Source organism: Furipterus horrens, unplaced genomic scaffold (assembly GCF_987537825.1).
Source record: "Furipterus horrens unplaced genomic scaffold, mFurHor1.1.pri manual_scaffold_9, whole genome shotgun sequence".
Classification (NCBI taxonomy): Eukaryota; Metazoa; Chordata; class Mammalia; order Chiroptera; family Furipteridae; genus Furipterus; species Furipterus horrens.
Window position 1 is genome coordinate 14,858,427 of NW_028327179.1, and position 15,124 is coordinate 14,873,550.

Sequence of the window (15,124 nt, forward strand, 5' to 3'; positions counted from 1 at the left end):
CTCTCAGAGCTTGGAAGGGAGAAGGTAAGCTTTTAAGCACCCCCCCCCCCCAAAGGAGACTCTAAATTAATTCTGGAAAAAAATCCCATGTTCCAGTTCCATTCCTGCAGATTATGTTCATCTAATAAAGAGAAAACACCATCTCCAGAGAATTGTACTGTCTCTGGATACCAATTAGAGTAAAATCTACTTCCAATTAACTATCAGGTAATTTTCTGGTTTTATGTTTCAGAGAACAATTCTTTAACCAGTTCAATGTTTCAGAGAACAAATTCTTTAACCAATTTCAATACTTAGTTGAAATAGCTTTGTATATGAGTAGACTTTGTTCTTTTTCTAAAAACAGATCACTAATAAGTGGTCACTACTCTTTGAAACACAAATAAACTGACTATTGTTTTTACAGGCAATAGTTGAATTTACCAGTGCTTGATCTTTCTTTCTCTTTTGGCTTACTGTTGCTTCTTACAGCCCTTTCATTCCCTTTGGCTCCACTTTTCTTCTTGCTGAAGAACATAATAATGAAGGTCTGTGATACTTTTTAAAACCCGAGCTAGAGAATGCAAGGTTGGCAGGTATTTGCTCCCAGCAGTCTGGTGGTTCTCCTCTACCACGGCCAGGCGCGCCCCAGCTGCCGCTGAGACGCTTGCTGCTCCTTAGAAAATCACGTTACTCGCTGAGATTTCCTCTTTATCCTTGAAGGCCTATAGGTCAGCGGTAGATCTCTGCTTTTACTTTAAATGTACATTGCCTGGCAAGGAGTAGGTTTTGATGACTAAATGTTTAAAAAATCTGACTTTTTATGTACTGCTTCCTCTTTCTTTTACAGTTTCATTTCTTTCCCCCCTCCTGTTTTCTCACTTCTGCTTTGTAACATAAAAGGAGAGTGGATGCATCTTGTCTTCGGATAAAGCCCTTGCGTCTGGTCCAGTCCAGAACTTTGCCCACCTCTCCCCGTACAACATAACCTTCTTCCTGGAACCTGCCAGGTTGATTTTTCCCATAGAGCCAAAGAGTTGGTTCTTCCAGCAAACAAAAAGTCTGTAGTTCCTGCCTAGCAGCTGGCTCATGCAGTACTTAATTGGCAAACTTTTGAGTTTATAAATGACAGGAAATGCTCCTTTCAGAAATGCTCGAACAGGAGGGAAGAGGCAGTTGGCAGCTAGTGAGCAGGGCCGGAGCCAGAACTGGCACACAGCAACATCCACAGCTTGACGGTGTTGGCAGCTTGCTTTCGGGTTGGCAGAAGTTAGCCCAAGTGCTGTTGTCTTAATTTTGGTAGCATCCTTGGAGTCTTCTCAGAAGCCTCCAAGATAATAGCGTAACCTTAAAATTGCTAACTTTCTACTTATGGAAGAGGCAAGAAAAGTAAGCAGTTCTTTAGGTCTTAGCTAATTCAAGGTGCTCTTTAAGAATCAAAATATGAGTTGAAAGGGATTTTGGATCAGATGTCTATTCCAGAGTCTTAGTCCATTTTAGGATTTCTTACTACGGGTACAGCTCTTTTGTCAGCAATTTCAAAGTAAATAATTCCTTGCACACATTTATTACCTTTAAGAGGCATTGATTACTTGTGAAAAAAAAAAGTTTGCCTTTTTTTGTTTTTTAAGACTTCAATATTCTTTTCAGGTCATGGAATTGAGTAAACTTAATTCCAGTTCCAGACCAAAATCCATTAAAACAAAACAAATAGAACCAAAAAAACCCCAGGAGTATCTATTTTACAAACCCAAGGAAAATACTGGCGTCCTTCCAGATTCCTGGAGGCTGTTCTTGTTGGCTGGCATGCATGTCTCCATGCCTTTGTGATGTCTTAGATTCTGTTCCCCACAAAGTAAATACACTTAACCTTACTGTTTACTCATTCTTGTATCTCCTCACGATAGATGATTAGGAATTACTCAATTGGCAGACTTCACCAGTTATGCAAACTTCCATTTGAGCAGCTTTGTTCTTTTGTTTTTTCAAGCTATAACATAAGAGTCTGCCAGCAAGCCCAAAGGAAGTTTTGCCGAAAGGCATCTGGCAGAAATCCACTGGGAAGCAGCTTGTGTCCTGTGAATATCCTTCATTCCTGAAGGTTTAGGAAAAAGGATTCAAGATAATGCAGCTGAACGTAAAGACAAAGAATGTAGAGCAGAAAGGTTCATGCTGATGAGTTTTTTTCAAGCTACGTCTGAGAGACTTAAATTCACAGGTGGGCGAGGCTTATCACAACCTGTTGTTCAGGCTCTAGTTTTGTAAGTAAACATGAAGTTTTCTGCTTATCTGAGGGTCTAAGTTCTGAAAACATGACTTGCTGCGCTGAATCCCATAGAAGTGATTTGTACCAGAGCGCCAGTTTAATGACTGGCAAGTGGACGGGATGTTTATGTGAGGTGTCTTGTATTCCCAGAGGAAAATTTCCTTGAAAAGTCATTTATGGCCAGGGAGATGCCTGGTGGATATGGAATTGGAGCAGAGGGAATTGGGCGATGCTCAGAAATGTCTTCATCAAGCTTCAGGCATCTGATGAGTCAAGGTTTTATTAAGATGCTGTTGCCAAGGGTGCACATTGCTGTCTGTCAGTCTAGGGCACCACCCCCTGGCGTGCTCAGTCTGCTTTGCTCTAACGCTTTTTATATTTGACAGGTTCTGTTGCTTCTGTTTTCATCCCCCTTGCAGGACATTTTTCTGTCTACGTACTGATTCTTCTTCTGGTCTCTGCCCCTTCCTTCTGTTAGAATTTGGTATTCTGGGCCGTTCTCTACTGACCACCATTCCTTTTCCAAACTTCACACACCTTTTCTCTTAAAATTTATTTTCTTAATCTTCATACTGGGTTTGTTACCTCTCCTCCCCCACCCGCAGTCCCCACAGATGAACAAAACAGAGGCACTGATAGCCTTCTACTGCTGTGGTGGTGGAACGATTCTTTAGCTCCTGTTGAGCCTTTGAGGCTGGGACACAGTTCCTGCCTTGTGACAGCAGTGGCCCTCAGCGTCGCCGAGGCTGAGACAGGTGCTCGGCTCTGCTGGCTGGGCTTCCGCTCCAAGGACGGTGCCTGTTACATGATCCTCTGAGGACGTGCAGAAGTTGCTGTCTGGGACCAGTCACAGGAAAAGTAGTTTTTATTAAGCAAATGAATAGTTTTTCTCCTATAGACTTGGTAAATCATGCAGCTGATTTTTTCTTCTTCTTCTAATTACCTGCTAGGAAGCTTAGAGTCAAATTTCTTTAGTAATAGCACTGCTGGCTTCATTTTGTCTTTTCTGTTTAGGTCCCTACACTTTTATTTCTTTACCTCCTTTGTTTTATTTTTCTAGGCTATGTGTACTTCATAAGCAGCATAAAATCTTTCTGGAACAAGGCCCAGAAAACAAATGATGATATAATCATAGCAGAATACAGTGGGACAGATCTGAGCAAGTTACACATTAGATTTAGGCTGACCATTTAAAAGGTCTTTTATCACTGCCAGAACACCCACCCCCCTCCCCCAACAGAAGAACATGATATAAATGTTCTCAGTGACCTAAAATATTTAGTTCTTATCTGTACTTTTAAAAATTTGTTTAAAATTAATGTATGAGTTTTAATATAAAGACCAGGATGATGAAATAGATTCTGATATTGAACACAGGTTTGTTTTTTTCTTTTTTTTTTAATCACCACCTGAGGACATGCTTATTGAGTATGGGGGCGGGGGTGGAACATTGATGTGAGAGAGAAACATTAATCGGTTGCCTGCTGCATACTCCCTGCCCGGGGACCAAACCCACAACATAGGCATGTGTCTTGACTGGGAATCGAACCTATGACCTTTCAGTTTATAGGACATTGCTCCAACCAACTGAGCCACACGGTCCAATGCTTGAACAGTTTATGGTCAGTGTCAGCATTAATTCAGTCACTCTAGCTAGTTAGAAAAATAGGCTTTAAAGTGTCCCTCTGAAATAAATGGTGTGTGATACCTGCCTAACACACTGGCAGGCTGTGTGTGAGGTGTGGTGATTTCCTAAGGGAGGCACCGCTCTTATGATTTAGAAATACTGCAGAATGAAATGGTTTTATTTGGTGTTCTTCATGGATGAATGGCAACAGAAGTCACCTGACCAAGCTGTACAGGACAGGCCCCTATTACAAATCTCCGCAGTCAAGAGTTTAGTGACAAGGAAAAAAATCTTCTGGTGTTTATTCTAAGATTGCTTTGTAGAGCTACAGGAAGATGTCATTTAGCTGACAACTGTGTTGAGTGTGTTATGACATCCTGGGAAACACGGGGGATACCAAAGAAATACCAAGCTATAAAGAATATAGCACATATATTTATACAGATGCCAAAGAAACAAAAGCCAGTATTTAGAGAAAAATCCAATGGTTTTTGTCAGCACTATATCCTGGAGTTGAATTTTAGGTTAACTCTTACAGGAAATAGGAGGTACATGGTGGGGGCCAGAAAGGAAGGCTTAGATAAGCAGAGTTTAAATGATTCTCATTTGTGGAAAACTAGGTGTGGGGTCTAGAATCATACAATTGCTGTATTTCTTCTCATTAAGTGTGAAAGGCATGGTTGAAACTAAAATGATTCTACCCTTTATTGACTGTAAGATAAATTTTATTAGCATGATAATTGGAAAATATTTGTCAGTTTTAAATAAATGGTCATGTTCTAACACAGCATTTCTGTTACATAAAATCTTAGAATTATTTGTACAGGGCACAAGTTAATGTTTAAATATTTGATTGCAGTATTATGAGTTAGTGAAAAATTAGAGACCAGACTTTCTGAAGGTCTTTAAAGTAGCATCCTCAGATATATAACACAATAATTGTCAGGTAAAGATGAAGGAACTGTGAATTTTTTTCTTGAGTTTTCTGTGATGTTGTTTTATTCTCATAATTTTGTTTACTTGTCAAGAATTTCATTTTCACCCCAACCAGTGTGGCTCAGTTGGTTGGAGTGTCATCCCATAAACTGAAGCCAGTTTGAACCCCGGTTACGGACATACCTAGGTTGTGAGTTCAATCCCCGGTTGGGATATGTACAGGAGGCAACCAATTGATGATCGATGTGTCTGTCTGTCTCTCCCCCACCATCCCTTCTCCCTCTTCCACTCTCTCCCTCCTTTTCTAAAAAAGCAATGAAAGAAATGTCCCTGGGTGAAGATTAAAATTTAAAAAGAATTTCATTTACTTATCAAGAATCTACCTTGGATATGATGGGATCTTTATTTTAAATACAATCTTATTCCTCTAATACATTTAAACTTTATAACATTCCATAACATTTCTTAATCCATAATTTGGTGACATTCTAAAGCTTAAGAAAATCGTGTATAGCCCTGGCCAGGTGGCTCAGTTGATTGGAGCATCATTCCAATATGCCAAGGCTGTGGGTTCGATCCCTGGTCAAGGCACATACAGGAAACAGCCAATGAATGCATAAATAAGCAGAGCAACAAATGGATGTTTCTCTCTCTCTGAAATCAGTAAATAAGTTTTTTAAAAAACTGTACAGAAGTTACATTTGACATTGCAAATGCTTTTGGGAAGAGTATATAAAATCTTGACGTAAACTCATGTCAACTTACTGTGGTGTTTCTCCTAAAACTATCCTGATATTCCTGCTGTATGCGAATGCCCCATCCCTACGCCAATGATAATAGCCTGATTTGTATCCAGTAAGCAAGAATGTCCTGTGTTTCTTTCCCAACAGCAATCAGAAACGGAGACTGTTCATCTGTTTATCCCGGCCTTATCTGTCGGTGCCATTATCGGCAAGCAGGGGCAGCACATCAAACAGCTCTCTCGCTTTGCAGGAGCTTCCATTAAGGTACCCTTCTGCCAGCTGTGGCTGTCCTGGTGCTTTAAATAGTCAGTTACAGAAACATGAGTCTTCTTGCCACCGCATAATTTGACCTGAAAGTGCAGTCTATCCTGAGGTTACATAGCTTATTTCATATTAATGTTGGTTTACTTCATATGCTACTCTAATGACCATTATTTAGGGGTATTTACCAGTTGCCTTAAATTGTGAACCTAACAGGGAGCTTAGGAGGCTGTGATACATGAAGGCTAAGACCACTTTTGAGTACCAGTGGTACAGTGATCAGGGACATGGGCAGTGGAGATACGACCGAGCTCTCCCTCCAGTTCTATGAGCTGGGCATTCATGGGCCCCGTAACCCAACCTCTCCAGCCTTCAGTTGGCCCACATGTAGAGGCAGTACCTCATCAGGCTGTAGTGAGGATGAACTGAGGGACTGCAAATGGACGTTTACATGAGGACCAGGCACAGTGTAAGGACAAGTATGTGGCAGGAGCCATAACTAATACACCCACATTAATCACCGCCTCTTCATAACTTCCTTCCGGAAGGCTTTCATTCTACGTTTCAGTGAATCACGTCAAATGTCAGGCTTGTTTGTGGAACTTTTCTGTCACTGCCACCTGACAGTGTCATAACCCCTCGATGGGTCTGTTACAGATCGCTCCAGCAGAAGCACCTGATGCTAAAGTGAGGATGGTGATTATCACTGGGCCACCGGAGGCCCAGTTCAAGGTATGTGCTACCGAGTCTATGCACAGGTAACAAATGAGTGGATGCAGAGAATACTAATGCCTTCTTTTCAAGAACTCCATAACCTGGCTTCTCCCTTAAATGTATCTAATACCCACCAGAAACAGTTTCTCAATGGAAATTCCTAAGACTAAAAATAGAGTAGAAACCTACCCCAAATTACATTTCAAAGATAAACCAAAAGGCTTTAATTCTGAGAGTTCTGCGGTAGTGGTTGGATATGGATTTACCTACCCCTGCACCCTCTCCACCCCCCCCACCCCTCCCCCCACACAAGGAGAACTTGCTCAGTGCCTCATTATTATGTGAAGATGAGACCTTAGGACTGAAATTTACAAACCTGCCTGGTTAATGCCTTGGAAAACTTGTTCCCAGATTTTTGTCCCTGAGAAGCCTTAACCTTGAATTAAAATGTTCCCCTTTCACCTTCCCTTGGATAGTTTCTCCATTAAGTTACTCTAATCCTTCAGATTTTAGAGGTGGTTGTGGCATTTGTCCCAGTGAACCACCACTTGTGTTTACTGGGATTTGGGGCATTTGGAGCTGGAATGCCTCGCACTGTGTACTGAAAGGTGGTGGAGCTGGGTGATAGAGAGCAGACACTTGGGAGCCAGGCTGCTAGTTCAACTCCCAGCTCTGCCATTTACCAGCTTATTACCTTGTGCAAGCTACTTAACCTTTCTCTGGCTAGTTCCTCATCTGTAAAATGGGGATTTAAGGTTTAAACAATGTATCAGTGCTTAGAATAGTGCCTGACACATAGGAAGCACAATATAAATGTCTTGGTGGTATTCAGCAGACTGTGTGTACAGTATTCCCTCACTTACCGTGGGTATTATGTTCTAGACCCGCCCCACCCCCACCCCTGCGATAGGTGAAAATCTGCAAAGTAGGAACCTTATATTTATTTTACTATTTATATATATTTTAAGAACCCTGGCTGGTTTGGCTCAGTTGATTGAGCGTCGGCCTGCGAGCTAAGTGTCGCTGGTTCGATCTTCCAGTCAGGGCACATCAGAGAAGGAAAACTCTGACTCCAAAAAACCTCCGCTGCCTTGCGGCATACCTCTTCAGGGGAAAGGCTAAGGGAGTAAACCCCGACAGAAAATCCGGAGCCGGAGTCCCTAAGGCGGTTTGATGTTGTAGTCAACACCGGCAACTCCTGCGGCGCACCTGAAGCCAAGCTGTATTGACTCCGTCTTTCCCTTGGACCCTTCAGCTGCGAAGAGAGGGGGGGTCTGCTGCATGGGCAACAGCAGACCCTCCATATCACCCTGCCCAGGCTCTGTAGCTTCAGCTTCACTGGAGAGGACACTCCAGCGTCATCGCAAGATGTCGATTCAACACGGGAGGAGACAGATACCGTGTCACTCCTGAGTCGGACTGCACAGCCATTCTCAGCGGTGCAGATAGACTCTTAAGAAGCTACACCATCGTCTCTCGAGACGGACGGCTGCCGATACGATACGATACGATATATTTTAAGGCTTTATAAACCCTTCCCACACACTTATAAACCGTTCCCAGTCCCTTATTAACCTTTCCCACACTTTTATAAACACTACTTATGCTCTTAAACATTCTACACTCTTAAACCTACGTAACTTTAACAACATACGTATATAGTACTGCAAAATCCCATGATATAGCAAAAACTCTGTGATAATTAAATATTTTTTAAAATCCTGCGATACAGTGAGGCCATAAGTGAACCGTGATATAGAAAGGGACTACTGTGTATCAGACTCAGACCCTGCCAAATCCTCAAATCCACAGACACATACCTTTGAGTATATGATTTCTCCTATAAAATGTAGTGTCTTTGTCATAGGTGAAAGCAACTACTGAATTCTAATGAAACCAGTGTATCAAAAAAAAAAAAAACAAAAAACAAACAAAAAAAAAAAACAAAAAAACCCTATGTCTTATTCCTACCACTTCGCTGCTATGTAACAGGACAACTCTTAAGCCTCAGTTCCCTTAGCTCTAATGTGGCTAAGATAGTGCCTACCCTCCTCCCCCCGACTCCCTTTTAAACCATCACTTTCTTTGACCTGTTTTCAATGGGCCATTTTTCACTAAAAATCCAAATTCATTTATAGGGAGAACAGGAAACAAGAAGCTGCTTTGAGATGTTGGTGCAGGTTGTCTTGGCTCAAACTCAGGTCAAGAAATTAACTCCCTCATATCTGCCTTGTGGTCCATCCAGGCAGTTCAGATTATAACTAGAAATGTTGACAATTGCTTTCTATCCTGAACCTGCAGGGTCAGTCATTTTTAGTTTGAAATCTTAAAAGATAAAGACAAACAGCAGTCATCACATGTTCCTTCTTGGTGCTGAGCTCTTCCATCTTCCAATTTCTTTAACACTTGAATGCTGGGAAATTCAGTTTGCTTCCCTGTATCCAATGCCCACGGTGTACAGTGGTCTCAAATGGAACATGTAAGAAAAGGTCTAACGCTTAAATCTCATTTATGACCAGTGATAATTAAAAATGAATTATTTTAGAGATCTAAGTAACGGTTAACTTCCTAGCCCATATTTTTCCTTATGACTTCAAGAGCTTTTGTTTTGGAGGGCGATGTGTATCCCCAGTGTCCCTTGTGTTAACAGCTACATCTGTGGCCTGAGACTGAGAATAAATGGAATGTATACCAAAAAAATTTTTTTCCTGTAACCCCCTAAAATGAGCCTGTCATTTCTGCACCAATGAAAATGTATTGGATACTTCTGTTTGTGGTTTGCCCTGGCAGCTTGCCAAATTAAACCAAGTCTGGCTGCTTTTTCCTTTGGTGTGAAGCAGAGCAAATTAATGGTTATACGTCACAGGAGAGGTTTCTTATGTCTTAACTTCTAATTGTATGCAGTGGGTGACAGGATATGCTGACTGTACATATCGAAGTGTATGTTAACTTGACTTCGTGGCCTTGTTATTCAAAGAAGAAACCACCTGGCAGAGAGGAAGGAACAAAGGTTTCTCTCAGCAGGTTTCTCACTGGCCCATTTAGACAAAAGTTGGCTTCCTGTGAGCCTGGCACAGCGGGCTCTGTAGCTCTTCCCTAGTCTCTCTTGCTCAAGAAAAATACAATTACTTCCTTATTGCCTGTAGGAGAGGTTTTAACTTGATGGAGAGCAAATGGCCATTTGCCCACAAAAGTGGCTTATTTTTAGTTAGGATGATTACTAATTAACTGCCTTTAGCTGCTGTCAGAAGAATATGGTTTATTATTCGCTCATCATTCAGTTGCCTTGTCTGTGATGTGCAGTTACTGTCAACCTTTTCTAGGGCTTTCTAACTTCTCTCTCAAGTGATCTTCAGTCTCTCCAGTGTAGACATATCCCTGTGAAGGGCCATTCCAGGTGGGATTGGGCCTTCTCTAATGTTAACGGACCTTTGTGTCTCCTCCGTGAATTTCACCGATGGGATATGTTTTCCTTGTAGGCTCAGGGAAGAATTTATGGAAAAATTAAAGAAGAAAACTTTGTTAGTCCTAAAGAAGAGGTGAAACTTGAAGCTCATATCAGAGTGCCATCCTTTGCTGCTGGCAGAGTTATTGGAAAAGGAGGCAAAACGGCAAGTACTTCAGCAAAACCTGTGCAGTGGTATGAAAGGGAGAGCATTGAAAGGTACTTAGGAGTTCCAAGTCCCTGAGTTTTGGCTAATTTATAAAAAGCAGGACCATCTGGGCCAAGGTTTGGAGAAGATTGCCTTTTGTTCCTCCTGAGTGTTGGCGTCAGCTCCTGGTGAAAGTAATGCCTCTCTTTCAGACCACTTTGTGTGAGAAGACTCATCTATAAGGGGCAGTTAGCACTTTTCTGTTGTTATAACTCGGCTTTTAAAATTTTTATTGCACAATGACAAAAAAACTTTGAATTTCATCTACCTTTATAACTTGTACCTCTATAACTGAAGAAACTGGTTTCCAGTTTTCCTTTAATATTGGGTTTGCCAAAAAGTCCATTTAGTTTTTTCCATAAAATAAAACATTTTTCATTTTCACCAATAACTTTATTGATTTGGATATTTTGAGTATGTCGGCCATCTCCCGCTATTGGCTTCTGGTGGGTAGAGGCCAGGGGTGCTGCTAAACCCCTTCCAATGCACAAGACAGCCCCACAGCAAAGACTTATATGGCCAAAGTGTCAATAGTGCCAAGAAACTTTGTAAAGCACTTTTAACATATTTCATCAGTCACAGCACCTTCTCCATACACTGCACAAATCTTTTTTTGCATTTCAGTTGTTTTTACCTTTCTTGAAAGAATAAAGTGTAATATGCTGAGAATGTTGCATATCTTCTTCTACCTTTAATATTAAAATGACTGCACAAAAATTCACCAACTTGGTAAGTTTTCTTTTTTTAATGCATGGTGATATGAAAGCTCTCACAATACAATCTTAACAAAATTGTTTTGAATGAAGGTAAAGACAGCTGAGCACGATTAGAGCCATCGTATGGAAAAAACAAAATGAACTTTTTGGCCAACCCGATATGTGTAACTATGTTGTTTTCATCGCTGTTTACAATTTTGAAGTGACAGAACACTTTGGAAGCAGACTTTCAGGATTTGAATTTGGTTTGTCAGCCCCTTGTGTAACTTTGGGCAAATCAGTCTTTGGCTAAGCCCTAGTTTTCATTATCTTGCCATGGGGACAATATAATAACCGGATAGAACCATTAATGGGCTGGATGAAATTTGTAAAACCATAGCTAGTATTTGGCAGGTAGTAAGTGCTCAGGAAATAGAAAACTTAATCTGTATTTACCTTTCAGGTGAATGAGCTCCAGAACTTGTCTAGTGCAGAAGTTGTTGTCCCTCGCGACCAGACGCCTGATGAGAATGATCAAGTGGTGGTCAAAATAACTGGTCACTTCTATGCGTGCCAGGCAAGTGGGCTCTAATGTCATAAGCATGCTCTTCTGCTTCTCTCTCAAATGGAAGCAGTTTTCCTGTGGGTGTCCCCACACCATATAAATGTTTAAGGGTGTTTAGTGCTGAACACTTAAAAATTTATTTTTTAATTTACTGATTTTTATTTTCTTCAAATGAGTTGGTTCCAGACAGTACAGAATTCAGGATAGAGCAAAGACTGAAGGACACACTCTGACAGGATTCTGGGCTGGGTGTACCCTGACTTCACAGCTAAGATTGAAATGGCAGAGTGAGAAGAACTAAAGAGATGAGTCACTGCATCATGATGATGATGATGATTTTATTTTCTACACAAGTTTATTCTTAAATGTACAAGGCTCCAAGACAGCACTTCATTCTAGCTATAGGTGGGCAAGAGATCTTATGACAAGAAATCCAGATCTTAAAACAGGAATGGAATTAAAGATCACTATTGCCCCAGGCACCAGGAATAGCTTTTTGCCAGGTTTCTTAATTCTACCTACTGCCAGGGGGCTTTTAGCTCCTAGTTGCTTCTCCTCCTCTTGCTTCTGCTTGAATGCCTTATCTTCCTCGTCCCTTTCCTTCAGCCACTTCTTGGGCTGCTTCAGGGGTTTCTTCTTGCGTTTGCTGCAGCACATGGCGCCTGCCACCCCTTCCCCAGACCCTGCCATGGGAAGCTGAGCATCCCGTCCATGCCTGTGCCTAAGCCTAATGCCTCCAATGCAGGGCCTGCTGATGCTAGTGCCAAACACTTTTAATCCCCATTTTAGTGGGTGATTTCAGAGACTCTACTAGCAAATTAAACTAATTAGTATGTATAATTAATCTTTAGATAAATTTCTATTTGAAGTTTTTGAAATGGAAAAGTAGAGCAGCTTTTAATAATTTTTGACCAGGCAGTAATTTCAAAGCCCTGTCCTTTTGTAGGTTGCCCAGAGAAAAATTCAGGAAATTTTGACTCAGGTAAAGCAGCACCAACAGCAGAAAGCTCTGCAAAGTGGACCACCTCAGTCAAGACGGAAATAAAGGCTCAGGAAACAGCCCACCACAGAGGCAGATGCCAAACCAAAGACAGATTGCTTAACCAACAGACTGGCGGCTGAACCCCTATCCAGAATCACGTGCACAAGTTTTTACCTAGCCACTTGTTTTTGAGGACCAGGCAACTTTCGAACTCCTGTCTCTGTGAGAATGTATACTTTATGCTCTCTGAAATGTATGACACCCAGCTTTAAAAAGAAAAAAAATAAATAAAAATAAAGGGGGGAGGGAGGAAAGGAGGAGCTCTGCACTTCCCTTCTGTTGTATTCTCAGTGTAACAAATATTCTAATTTTTCTTAATATTCCCCTATAGTGCAAGAAATTGGTTGGCTTAATGATGATGCACTCACTAAGTTCATCAAATAAATACAAATAGATTGCTCCTAAATCATAACAGATTACAGGAACTTAAATGAGTTAAGCTATTAGCATAGAAAAACTTTTATTTTTATCTAACACTAACATGAATAACATAAGGGAAGTGCTGAATGGTGTTGGCAGGGGTATTAAATGTGCATTTTTACTCAACTACCTCAGGTATTCAGTAATGCAATGAAAGCAAATTTTGTGTTTTTTTTTTTGAAAATTTTATATACTTTATAAAGATAAAAGTCCAACTTTTTAAAAAAATAAACTTAAAATTTAATTAGCTAACAGGCAAATAACTGCAAAAAATTTTACTTCTGGTGACAGTAAAGCTGGAAAATTAATTTCAGGTTTTTTGAGGCTTTTGACAGTTATTAGTTGGAAAGTCCAATAAATGTTCAATGACATGGAGCAGTGCCTATATTTGGAGAGCAGCAATACCATTTGTTTTTCGTTTATGGTAGGGAAAGTTTTTGATGGTACTAACAGAGCCAAGTGGTTGTAGGTGGTTTTGGAATGGCTAGTTTAAATGTCTTCAGGAGACTTCATTTTTCTGTTTGGCTATGTGATTGAATGCATAAACGCTCTGTGCTTTTGACTATCACTACCTAAAGAGAGTGCATCAGTGAAGAGGTGCGGCCCCTGTGGACTTCAAACCGATTGGCAAAAAGTAAGCCTCAGCTCATCTTCGAGGGTGCTTAGTCTGCCGACACACCGCAGCAGCTGGTTTAGCCTTTCCGCAGCCCCCGGAAGAATTGCTTTGTGAAGACCAGTGGGGCAGTCAGGTGGTGTGACAGTGTTTAAAGGCAGTGAAAGGCTATATCTGCATGTGCCAGGCACTGCCATGAGCCTCACTAAGCTGTTTTGAAGATTTTTAAACAATGATAAACCAAGAAAAATGAAAGGCCACCTAAAATAATACATAAAATGCAGTGGGATTTCTGTATTCTCTGCAACCAGTTATTGTAAGAAAACGGTTTTGGGAGTATAATTTGAATGACTGTGATAAAACATTTAACCTTTGATACTGAACTCATCTGTCCATTCCGTAACGTGATGGCAAAGACCAGTATGTACAATTATGTGGTTGTGGGTGGTCTCTGAGGCCACACTGCTCTCAGAATTGTGTTGCTTTTGTTCATAAATTGACCAGTCATCCTGTTACACAGATCTGAAGGACAGACATAATAACCCCTTAACAGATCATTTTGCCTCATTTGTAATATTTCAAGATGAACTTCTTACAGATTAGGTAAGTTTTTCTGATAACCAGCATATCAGACATTTTGAAAATGACTTGAAATGTTTTCAGAAAACCAATTTATTTTGTAGTTTTAGCCAAAAAGTGCCCTTTTTGTCACTGAATTCACTGAGCATTCATTAATTTTTTTTTTTTTTTTTTTTCCAAACAGTAAATTGCTTAAAGAATCATGCACTGGCTTTCTGGTTGGTTTTTAGGTAAGATGTGCTTATGACCAGAGCTCTTCCTCAGCATTTGATTTTTCCAATATTTGTTGGTATTTTTTTTAAATACAGATAGGTGCTACATTTATATCTGCTGGTTTAAAATTCTGTCATATTTCACTTCTAGCCTTCTAGTGTGGCAAATCATGTTTTACTTTCAATTAAGCATTGGTAATGGAGTATCTGGTAATAGCTAGGAAATAATTCTGTAATTGAGTTTGTACTCACTGCATATGGATCATTCCTCATTTGTAATGTGCCCCAAATGCAGCTTCAATTTCCAGATACCTTGATACAGAATAAAGTTTTTCATCATTAGGTGCAGCTGATGTGTAGTGTGTTTTATTTTTGGTCTTTTCAAATGTTAATTTATAAATTTAAACAGATTTTTAGTAATAGTATGTGATCTCAAGTTAAGCACCGATACCTACTGGTAGGCTACTTTCTCCATTCCATGTACTTAATGTGAACCTTGATAATACTGTTGCATGTGAACTAAGAACTATAGGCTTTAAGTAATAATACCAGTGAGGTAGTTATGTGTGTTTTGCTTTATTAAAATTTTGGCTATTCTATTCTACATAACACTTAAGCACAATTAATTAAAATCTGAGCAGAGCATTCAGGTGAAGCACAGGGACTCATGATGGCTCCAGGGAATTCTGCTGGGATATCAGGAATAAAGACATGGTTAGAACTGTAGTTGATGCTAATTTACCTATAATTTCCACATCCAGATGTCAGCTTGAGTGCCTGTAAGTCAGATAAGACTTGTTTTGACAACAACTTACCTGA

At 40.4% G+C, this 15,124-nt stretch overlaps 1 protein-coding gene across 1 annotated transcript in view; it reads left to right on the forward strand.

Moving 5' to 3' along the window:
- The window catches only part of IGF2BP3 (insulin like growth factor 2 mRNA binding protein 3), a 108,102-nt gene extending 93,455 nt beyond the window's left edge, over positions 1-14,647 (forward strand). The window contains exons 11-15 of the mRNA XM_090287110.1: positions 5,699-5,815; positions 6,470-6,544; positions 10,006-10,137; positions 11,338-11,451; positions 12,386-14,647. Of these exons, the coding sequence (XP_090143236.1) occupies positions 5,699-5,815; positions 6,470-6,544; positions 10,006-10,137; positions 11,338-11,451; positions 12,386-12,484 (537 nt within the window). The 3' untranslated portion in view covers positions 12,485-14,647. The remainder of the gene's footprint in view (positions 1-5,698; positions 5,816-6,469; positions 6,545-10,005; positions 10,138-11,337; positions 11,452-12,385) is intronic.
- The last annotated feature ends 477 nt before the right edge of the window (positions 14,648-15,124 follow it).